The sequence below is a fragment of the Crassostrea angulata genome, chromosome 10 (assembly GCF_025612915.1).
Source record: "Crassostrea angulata isolate pt1a10 chromosome 10, ASM2561291v2, whole genome shotgun sequence".
In the NCBI taxonomy this organism is placed as follows: domain Eukaryota; kingdom Metazoa; phylum Mollusca; class Bivalvia; order Ostreida; family Ostreidae; genus Magallana; species Magallana angulata.
Genome location: NC_069120.1, coordinates 50,101,053 through 50,113,326, shown reverse-complemented (window position 1 = coordinate 50,113,326; position 12,274 = coordinate 50,101,053). Strand labels below are relative to the sequence as shown.

The 12,274-nt window shown below is 32.0% G+C and overlaps 1 protein-coding gene across 2 annotated transcripts; it reads right to left on the bottom strand.

Annotated features, from left to right (window-relative positions):
• Positions 1-666: 666 nt before the first annotated feature.
• On the bottom strand, positions 667-7,944 carry LOC128167921 (uncharacterized). 2 transcript variants are annotated; one of them, XM_052833912.1, is made up of 5 exons: positions 7,825-7,944; positions 5,142-5,757; positions 3,606-3,806; positions 2,809-2,865; positions 667-2,419 (listed from the first exon to the last, which is right to left on the bottom strand). In XM_052833912.1, exons 1-5 carry the CDS (start codon positions 7,942-7,944, stop codon positions 1,875-1,877), a joined length of 1,539 nt encoding a protein of 512 aa, XP_052689872.1. In that variant the 3' UTR covers positions 667-1,874. The 2 variants fall into 2 exon arrangements, with proteins under 2 accessions (XP_052689872.1, XP_052689873.1); XM_052833913.1 differs by having other exon boundaries at positions 2,815-2,865.
• Positions 7,945-12,274: the final 4,330 nt, after the last annotated feature.

The window sequence follows — 12,274 nt, the reverse complement described above, 5'->3', positions numbered from 1 at the left end:
AAATCTTCCACAAAATAAAACCTAAAGATAGCACTATGCAGCTACTAAATGTACTACCTGTATTACCTGAGTTCACTAAAAATGTTGTGACCCAGAATCTAACAAAGCTTTCTTTACAATTATTAGTTGTAGCAAATTCAATAGCACTCCTAATAAACTTATGTACATTTTCAACTATGCCATTCTTACTTAAACTAGCTAGCCATTTATTTGTCAATGTCACACACATTCATACCAGAAATACGGGTATCTACATATAATATAAAATAATTTGATTCTTGTCAATCAATGCTGTGATTTGTGACATGGGATTTCATTTTTATTCTGTGAACACATTATAATTGCTGATATCAATGATATAGGCGCCAAGCTCATGTATAGATGTCTCTGCTCATCAATGGGTTTGTTTAAATACTGCTTAAGTTTTAGGGCAGTATTATTAGTATGTATGGTATCTGTATAATTTTATATAAACAAAGTAGCATTTTGTTTTTCTAAAATGTATTATTTATAATCAGCATTTTACATTTCCTTTAAATGCTACCCCTTTTACAATATATCTTTCTTTAATACATTACCGTATTGTAACTGACAAATATACATAAGCACTCCATACCCTTACGTTTTGTCAAAAAAACTAACAATTATCCTGATTCTTATTATGTATATGTTACACTTTCAAAAATTATTCAAGAACACATGAACATATATTTTTGGTTTTAAAAATATTGCATATAATTATGCAAGTCTCTGACTGAGAATCAAGATGTTACAATACAACTGCTGCCAAATTGAGAGTATATAATAGCTGTACATTTTATACCTGTATTTTTGAACATGAGACACAAAGACACAAACTTTCATTGAATCATTCACACAACCACGTCTAACTCATACATTATCACAGCCTTGTACTTGGATGTACACACACAAACACTAGCACAATCTTTATACATCATGATCTTAAATGTCAAATCTAAAAGGTACATGTTATGCAACGGCATGCAAGTAGCGGTAAAACTTAATTCCCAGTTTTTGAGCTGCTACAAACACAAAACAGAAATTCAACTCCATGAAGCTTATGCACTACATTAATTAAAAACATAAGAACTATGATAAAATTTTACCAGACTATATGTACTTGCACAAATTTGTAAATATATTTAAAAAATGTATATGATAAGAACAAAATGATTTACACATGATTAAGAAATTATTTAAACTTATTAGATCTAAACATAATTCCAGCACTTTCATTTTCTTTATACATGTATAAACGTTGTACATAAAACAATCACTCAATATTCTATTGCACATGCTGCCCGTAAGTATTGAATCTAGAAATTTAAGACACTGACCAAAACATCTCTTTTTACTTAAAACACAGTTAATACATAAAAATTCCTAAAAATACATTTGGAGATTCGTTAACAAAATCAGTGTACATATTCAGTATTTGAAGGGTTAATTTTTTGCACTATAATTCAAAATATGTTTTTCTAGTTTTTTTTAACAAACATTCATAAACAAGAATGAATAATTCTGGATAATTAAATCTCCTGACAAACTCTTAAGTAACAAACACAAACAGTTTGCTACATATGTCAACCATACCAGATGTGAGAATAAAAATCTTTTTGAAAAATGCTTCCCCATAAAACTCATCTACAGGAGGAAAACAAATAATAATTTTGGAGTCAATTTTATCTAAAGCACTTGGACATGATCAAAACCAATGCTTTTTAAAATTACCTCTGTTAGGATACTCTCAAAAATTCAGAGATAAAAGTAAAATCATAGTCTTTAAAATACATTTCTATGCTGCCAACACTCTCTGAAATATATAATGGTATTAACAATAAGTTGATACTCAATCAAGCTAAAATCATCTTGACTGTACCCTGAATTGTTTCCCTACACATGGGGCACTTGTTCTGAGGGAGACTGGGCACACACCCCTCACAAGAGACCAGGTGGTTACAAGGGGAGAATACCACCTGAACCTCCTCCACTCTACAGATCTTACACACAGCACGATTCGACTTGGCAGACAGTCGTCGGTTTTCCTCTTCCAGCTCTCGTAGACGTTTCTGGAACTCACCCTCAGGGTTCTGCTCCAGCTCTCTCACCCTCTGTCTCTCCTGCTGAATTATTCTGTCCTTCTGCTCCAACATTCTGTCCTTCTGCTCCAACATTCTGTCCTTCTGCTCCAGCATTCTATCCTTCTGCTGTAAGGCCTGATCCCTCTGTCGCAGCCTCTGTTTGAGAGACCTGTACTTCTGGCGGGACTCCACCACTTCCTGTCTAGCCTCCACCACTTCCTGTGTGGTTTCCTCCACCACCCTCATACTCCTCTCCAGGGCCTGATGGGTCTCCTCCACTTCCTGTCTAACCTCCTCCACTTCTTCCTCCAGTTCAACTACAATCACATGGTTGTGTCACACTGAGTCAATTATTCACTATAGATTAATTAAATAGATTGTACTACTGGTACATGTATTGATTTTTTATTAAAAATAATATTCTATTGATATATCCAGTATATTTTATCATATACAAAGTAAAACTTCTGATATACATTAATACAATAAATCTGTAACCTCTCCGAGTTTCATATAAAACAGTAAACATTTAAATTTATGTATGTCTTTATAATATCTATTTTAAAACAAATAATATTAATTTTGATACATAAAGATAAAAACAACACAATTAATCACTGGGTATGCTTAAAATAATCAATTACAATTTTTAAGATCAAATAAAAGCTCTGTACATATAGCCCAATAAAAATCAAACTGTTATTACCTATACCTTTCGTTTCATTGCGGATTTCCTCAAACTCCTCAGGAGAAGGCAGGAAACCTGGGAAAAGAATTGAATAAAAGACTTGTACATGTACAATCAAATTAATTGAAAGAAATCAGTGACATCAAATGAAAAAAAAGGTTAACATAATGTTTTTTGTTATTCATCTTATGTAGATGTTTCTCAGACATTCTCTGCTGAATACTACTTCATCATAATATTTTTCATTGTACAGGGAGATAATTATTTATCATTCACATCTCTTAGACTTATAATTCCAGCAACTCTGATTAGTTTTCAAAATATATTTCATGCAGTATTGCATTATTTTACAGTTAAATTATAAAAAATTTCTGATTTTTGAAGGATTCATGGGATTCATTATTTAATTGTGTCCAACTGTTGCACAAAAACGTTCAATATAGCGTATGTCACCATAAAAACTTTTAATTTATTAATGAAATACACAACTTCTGTTTGTAACACACCATTTCATTCATAATAAATGAACAAGTTTTTGCTTGTAAATAAACTTTTCACTCAGACCACAGATTATTTTTGGGGAAAATTTCTTTTAAGTTTCTGCAGATGTATGTCAGTGAATTAATTTGTAAGGAATAATTGAAATAAGTATAATTTATTCTCATTTGAACTTGATTGAAAGTAAAGTTTTCTTTTTTTTATAAACCATTTCACAGTTTATAAAATGTAAATCACCCAACCAAGTTTATTGTTGTATGAATTCATTTGCTGTTGAATCCATTTCTATTTCCTAACTTTGACTTGTCGTCACTTACCACTGGTCTCCAGACATATCTCCAGCACTCTCCAGAACTCCTGGGGTCTATACTTCTTCTCCTCTACCATGATGTGGCGCAACTCATCGTAGGAATAATCCTGCGGGAATCCCGAGTCATCCAGGCGTGAACTCATTGTGAACTTATCAATGTGGTCCACTGCATGCATCAGCTTGTCAAAATCTCTGTGAGCAGCAATACCTGATAAACAAGCAATAATTTTAAAGAAAATACGGAATCAGGTTCCTCAACCAGATGCTGAATCACAGGTATATCCTTAACATTTGATTGATTAAAAGAATTTCAGCACAGCAATAAATAATGGATACAGCTAAATGTACTACATGTATCACATTATAGTTTTAAAACAAGATATCAAAGTGTACAGTCATAGACACTTTGGTTTTTGTGATTCATGGATCTAAATGTTATTCAATACAAGCAAAGTTTAAATTTCATTAAAAATAGCCATCGGTTTCACTTCAAGCTGAATAATAGAATCTCTTTAATTCAGGTTGTAGTGCGTACCTTCAATAAATATTGTAAACCAACTTTTATTCACATGTGATAATTTCTCGATGTTAACCAGTTCTCAAATGTCTCTCTTCATTTTTTTCTCAAGATAATATAAATCTTGATTGAGAAATTTAGTTGGCATTAACCAATTTTCTTCGTAAAACTGCGAAAAAAAGTCATAGCAAATGAAGTTGGTTTACAGTATCAGAAAAGTGCAATGTAGATATAAAAGTCTGCTTTACTAAAAACCCTAAGATATATAAACACTCAAGAACCATTACTGGGAGCACAGCAAAAAGTATAATTAACAGAAAAATAATAAATAAACTTATTCAAAATGTAATGTTTAGCTATATTTTTACACCTCAATAACTTAAATTCAAAAAGATTCTAATGAACATGTATTTGTAGGTAAAACAGACGAAGATCTGAGGGTAATGTACCAGGTACATATGTATATTGGTGATCTGTGTCTCTCACACTGTCAGAAACAACTTACAACAGGGGTTGAAATATTCCAGGAAAACTCACTAGCCCAGGGGCTACTGGTCAGTAAAAAATTACAAGCCCAAAGTTCAAATCAGCTAGCCCAACCATTTTAAGATGCAAAATAAAAATACATGTATAACACAATTACTGCTGTTTATTTCATTTTGAAATGAGTTCTTCTCAGAGACAACACATTTCATGTTCAAACTTTTTTCATATCATAATACAGTTCATATCATTATACAGTTCTGAGTTCTGATTTGCTAGCCCGATGGACTATCAGTTGGTAAAAATGAGCATGCCCGAGTTTTAAACTGACTAGCCCAGGGCGTCGGGCTACCATATATTTCAACCCCTGTTACAATACATACATACATGTAGTACAGTGTAGTACATTTCTTTTTCTTTAAAGACAGTTTAAGTACAACAAACTTTTAGTTACCCAGTTGCATGCCTAAATGATTTCCTTTTAATATGAACACTTCTGTTAATCTAACTAATGTTCAGTCAATAAGATTGGATTTGACTTACCTCCCCTGCGTGTGTTCAAATACTTGATGGCTGTCACCAGTTTCTCCTCGGGAACAATCTCTTCATCAAACTTTTCCCGAAAGTCTTTAACGTACTCCTGCCTCATCTCCTCCTCAATGTCAACCTCAGACTGAGGTTCTGAGGAGGAGGGAAGCAGAGACAGCAGGGATTGAGGTATCCCCTCCTCACAGCAGGTGGAGACACTGACTTCCTGGTCCCTGGTAACCAAGGACTCTCCCACTGACTTGTTGGATACCTTTATCTTAGAGGTACCAATGCATTTGTCAGACACATTTTCTAATCTTGTTTTACTCTGGAGCCAGAATGACAGCTGGACAGCAACAGCAACGAAAATAATCCTACAAACTTCCATGTCAAAAGACAACTTCTTCATGTAGATAATGGCAAGAGCCAAAATGACCAGACATATGTACACATCCTGCCTGATGTTGCGATATCTCCATCGAGGGAGATAACTCAGTATCAGCCTGAGCAGTGACCTCTCCAGGAAGCTGTGGTTCCAGTCGATCAGAATCACGGCCAGGGAGGAGGACATGAAGATGGAGTCCACCAGTAGGGGGAATACTGAAGTTAGGTGACTCACATCAGAGGTCATCTGTAACACAAACAATTAGTTAGCATGGTCTGAGTATATCATAACTAGGTAGTGTTAGCATCATAGAACATATATTGTAATATTGTAATGATAATGCCATTCATGGTAATCAAGTGATTCTATACTCTCAATACCAAGTACTGAGGAGATGTACTTTGAGGAAATAACATTAAAATTATGCCAGACTGAATCTGATTTTAGCTTTTCATATTTTTTTAATATCAATCTTTATATATATATATATATATATATATATATATATATATATATATATATATATATATATATATATATATATATATATATATATATATATATATATATATATATATATATTCATGGGTATTATAGTTTCATAGGGCCGAACCAATTTAATTTCTTGTTTGTCGGACATCCAGTGAAAAAAGGTATGATCGGGCGAGCGATTAAATAACAAAAGTATTGATTTTTGTAGCCAAAATTTTGGGCGGTTCATAAATAAAATTTGTGTGGACAATTATATTTTTTCTACTTGTTTCTGATAAATAAATCAAAACTATCTAAAATGTGAAAACTAGAGCGGAATAAAAACAGAAAACAGCACAGAATTTTCTGGATGTGGGAAATTATTAAGTACATTATTTGTAAAGTTTAATTTAAATTCAAGCACTTGGGGTACGACGAACAAGAAATAATATTGGTGAGGCTTATATTCAATGTACAGTGAATAAAATCTCTGAGTCAAAATAGATGAAATTTACTTTAATATCTAAATTAAATGAAAATGTTTACAATATGTATTAATTTTGATTACATTTTACTTCAATTTAATTTCTATTACAACATGCATTTTAGTACTAAGGTGTAATATTTAAGACTTATCAACAGTTTTAAATTTATGAATTATTCAGATTATGAATAATTCTGATTTGATTTCAATTATTTAAAAAAAAAGGTAGAGGCTCATGTAAGCAGTTACTGTAAAATACATCATACTTTAAGTAACATTGAAAACTGCTGAGAAATATGGGATGTAGTAGGAAATGAGATTTTTTTATCAGCAGAATATTTCCAGACAATCAATGAAGAGTGTGTACACAGATTTTGTCATTTAATTTATTCCAAAGTATAAATACTAAATGTTTATTTTTTTTAATCTTTTTATATTTTAATTTTGATTGTAACCCTCATTTGATTGGCTAAACAAATTCATATATATCGTATACCATAACTTGCCTATGTCACAATACAACGTGCGTGCGAAACATATTAATCCGCTTGACGTTACGTTTAAATTTTGTACAAATTAACATATTTTAACTAAATAACAGGGTTTATAAAGCTTAAACTGCCCCAAGTTATGTAATATTGTATAACATACGTAGATATTCATTCCTTAAAGAACACATATTTTTTTACACTCAGAATATTCTAATTACTTATCATAGACACCAATATCTACAGAATAAACACATTATAGATCTAATGTAGTCTAAGTAAGATAATAAATATAAGCAAAGCATCAGACGTATTGATGCTAGTATGCTGTAGTGTAAGTGATGTGTGGTGTAAGTCACTTGTTAAGGTGTATCACAAATCTACTATCCTACATGTACATATATACTATGTTATAAAAAGTAGTACTTTTGGAGAAACTCGTTCGTTTTTAGTTATAATCATTATAAGAGCTCGCCTACAAGGATATTGATATGACATATGAGATGCAGTTTTATTAGAGCTGTTTAATTAGAAATGAATATGACAAATATGATGCTTTGATGTCCGAATTTCCTCTGATTCTCTTTCTTCTATACCCCAACTGAGTATAAAAAACACACTTCTATATATTTTTTATTATGTTTGTGCAAAGTGCCATTGATTTTTTGATTCATATGTTAATATCTAATTTAAATACTCTTGATACACTCAATCATTTAAAGAAAAATTGCCTTTATTATTTTGTCAAAACTAGATTTTTCCCGGGAGGGGGGTACTAACTTTAAGAGATTTTGGTGGGGAACCCAGAATAATAATGCACTTGACGATGATCCGAATGTAAAGATTAAGTATAATTCTAATGGGTCTTACCTTTAAATGGTTAAAATCCTGTCTTAAACCGTTAAAATAAAATAAAGTTCGTATAAATATTCCCTCGAGATGAGTGTAAACAAACAAGATGGCGGCTTCCTTTCGGAACTCTCGATTCATGGAAAACGCCGGGGGAAAATTCCGCGAAAATATGAACTGTCAAATATTGTCAAACACGTGTGTGGTGGTACTGAACTATTACATTTTTCACTACCGTTTTATCGTGGTTGATGTAAAATCTTATGAATTTAGAAGTCTAAACAATCTGCATCTTCACTAGCCAAGGTTTTCTGATCCGCACTGCTTCTCAAACCCTTGGCATTGTAAATAACATGTTGCGTGCCAATCAATCCAATTTTCAATTAATATATCGCTATAGAATACATGCATATAGGTATTTATAATATAATTAAAACAGCGATTGCATAGATTATAACAAATGGTTTCTAATATGCATTTTACCTGCAATGCTAGTTACCATCATACCTGCATGAAACACCAAAAAAAGTATGGAACGCCAAATTAACATATATTCAAATATTTGTACCTATCTTCAAATAATTGTACCTATCTTCAATTAATTGTACCTATCTTCAAATCATTTGAAGATAGGTACAATTGAATTAGAGATAGGTACAATTGAATTGAAGATAGGTGTAAATAATTATACCTATCTCTAAATAATTATACCTAGGTACAAATGAATTATACCTAGGTACAAATGAATTATACCTAGGTACAAATGAATTATACCTATCTTCAATTCAATTAAAGATAGGTTCAATTGAATTATACCTATCTCTAATTCATTTGAAGATAGGTAAAATTCATTTAAAGATAGGTACAATTGATTTGAAGATAGGTTCAATTCAGACATATCTACAAAGTATTTGAAGATAGGTACAATTCAATTATACCTAGGTTCAATTCGTTTTGTGTATTGTTGAAAATAATGAACGCTCCCTTTAAGACAATTCAACATGGAGGGAAACGAGTGTGTGTGTGTGTGTGTGTGCAATATATTTGCAAAAGGCATCATTTACTTATTAAAATATACATGTATATCAATAAGTAAGCCAAAAACATGTATACCCGAATACCCCATTCAAAAGTGACGGAGTTAGGGTAGTGACGTAGTTAGGGTCACTAACGTTATATACCTAAATAAAAAAACTGGCTTTATTTTTTTCCAAAATTTTATCAAAGAATGTATAATTCAGTTGATATTCACTCTATTTATTAACGCAGTAACAATTATTATGAGTTTTTGTTTGTTTTAAGGCTCAATCTTTCGAAAAGTTGACAAAATCATATTGTCTATTTTATCATCCCGATCCCGATTTTATTGTGACGTAACGAAAATGACGTACTATACAGGGAGTATTCATTATTGCCAATATTTTAGTAATTGAAGATAGGTTCAATTCAATTGTACCTATCTTTAATTCAATTGTACCTATCTTCAATTCATTGCATTTGTACCTATCTTCAAATCAATTGTACCTATCTTCAAATGAATTAAAGATAGGTATAATTGAATTGTACCTATCTTTAATTCAATTTGAAGATAGGTACAATTGAATTGAAGATAGGTACAATTGAATTGAAGATAGGTACAATTATTTGAAGATAGGTACAAATATTTGAATATATGTTAATTTGGCGTTCCATAAAAAAGTGGCATAGCCCATACGAAATAAAATGAGCGCTGTAATTTTTTATACTGGCAAAAATCGTTTTACAAATAAATGTCATTGGCGGATCCAGAGGGGGGGTTCCGGGGGTCGGACCCCCCCCCCCTTTCTCTGGGACATATACATTTTTTTTGAAAACTTTTAATGCCTATTTAAAGGCAATTGTTCCCATTTATAATATAAATACTGTATTTATTTCAAATAAATGCTTTTAAAATTGCTGATTTAGAGAATTGTTTACAACGCACCGTAATTTACATGTACGTGTACATGTATTTCTTATATGAAAAACCCTAACGATTTTTTTTTTCGAAAAAGGTACTCCCCATCAGCATCTGGTGCTCACATCTGTGAGTAAACATGTGGAAAATTAAAAAAAAAATTAACTAAGCAGTGTCGCTAAAAACACAGATTTATAATAACATCTACAATGTATTGTCTACTCTATTTCTTTAAAAAATCAATTATAGTCAATTTTATGCAAGTTATGCTATTTTTCTGGAATACTAGCTATACCGTACCTTCATACCCACATGAAACACAAAAGAAAGCCCTTTTTTGTTTTGTTTCCAAGAATCGGAAATTATGTTACAAAATACCGTGTAAGGGGTTTATATATAAACATTTATAAAAATGCACAACTTTTCAAAACTTTCCTGAATAAGATCGCATCTGTACTAGTGCCGGGTGATGTGGCGCACCCATTATACAGAGGTCACATCATGGGAGGGTAACAGTTGAAATTGACACCCCGAGAAAACCATTGTCAACCGACGCGAAGCGGAGGTTGACAATGGTTTTCGAGGGGTGTCAATTTCAACTGTTATCCTCCCAAACAGGCACTATTTATTTTGTTATACTGAATGTCTTTTTTAAAAATTTTAAGAAAATTTTACTGCTTTTATATAGGAATAACGTGAATTCTACAGCGAACCGTACGCGCATAATTTTCGCGCATGTAACATTTTTTAATGTTACCCGTTGCCAAGTGCGTTGCTAACGCTGAGGGTAATAGTAAATATTATTAACTGCGTCTTAACCAATCAGATTTCAGTATTTAACATGAAAGTATAACAATCTAGTATATTTACATCTACCAAGTATTATTCCCTCTATTTCTTACGGAAACTTATAGTTAAATTTTCTTCCCACGAATTACATATATTCAAATGAAATTACAATTAACTTTTATTTCGTGGGAACGACTTTTATTTTGTGGCCACGAATTAAAAAAAAAATATCTCAAGCATATGTCCTATGCAACCGTAGGTTATGAAGGTACGATCATTGCAGAAAAAATTTACATAATCCGCTCACGCGGGTTATGTATTTTTTCTGCAATGTCGCTGCATGCCTTCATATCCCGAATGAATCACCAAAGAAAGCATTTTATTGTTTAAATATATTTTATACAATAATTTAAATTTGTGATAAAAATGGGAAATCAATAAATGTTTAACTTATATCTGAATACATGTAATACGATCAATCTCCGACTCCTCTTCCTTAAAAGGCCGTAAAATAGAATTTGAATTCCTTTAACAGAATGTGTACGTGTACATTATAGTCAATCATTACACGCATGCATTGTTGGTAATTTATTTAATTTGACAGGGTAGCCTGTCTGTACGTGTACGCACCGGCTTTGCCGACCATTGAAGAATCACGGCAAGTACAATAGAGGCATCTCCCCACTTTAGGGGAAAATTAAAAGCAAATACACAAAATTACGTCTTCTAAAAGCGGTCAGAACTTGTGATTTATCATTGTTTTACCAGAGAGGCAGACAGTTTTAACTACATATCATATATTGGTCAAATATAAAACAGTTCTTTTGAAATTTCAATATATATATAAATAAAATATTTTTCTTTCTTCATACAGGACCTGTACAATAAAAATCACGAGTACTGTGGTGTCATCAATATTCACTAAATACCAGTTTTCATGGATTTTGTTGCCGAGTTGATGCACGAAATTAAAATGATGTTCATTGGAATGTAATAACTAATAACCGACTATTGATGGAATCATTGGTTAAAATATCACGTATCCCTGAAACTGATTTTCACTGTATCCCCGAAAATTGACGCCCCCATGTAATGATGCATCCACAGTCTTTCCTGTGGTACTTGTTAACGTGACCGTGATGTTTCAAATTGAATTATATATTAGTGACTTTATCGACAGGTACTTGAATGTTAACAAATTTTTTTAACTTACCAGGTACAATTAAATGAGAAACAATGCACACACATTTATCTGCAGACATTTTAATATAATCACTCTACAGATTACATGTGTATGGTTTATGATACAGTCAATACTTTGATCACACCAGTCGTGTCAAGGTTGATGAACATTATGATTGAGTGATAGACGAATAGAGTGAGTACAAGATAGAAGGAAGACAGATCTTTACACATGTACACACTGATATCTATGAATGTTCATACTCTGTTATTGTGTACATTTATTAACAGGTATCTAAAGCTTAGATTAATTTAAATGTACAGTACATAGATAATAGAATATATTTCATCTTGTTTGCTGCCAAATTGTAGATGAAATTCACTGGTATCTACATATACCTTGCATGTCATTTTAGTTCAATGCACCTATACAATAAACAATTGGTTTCAATTCATATGAACTCAAATTCTTCCACAAAATAAACCTAAAGATAGCACTATGCAGCTACTAAATGTACTACCTGTATTACCTGAGTTCACTAACATGTTGTGACCCAGAATCTA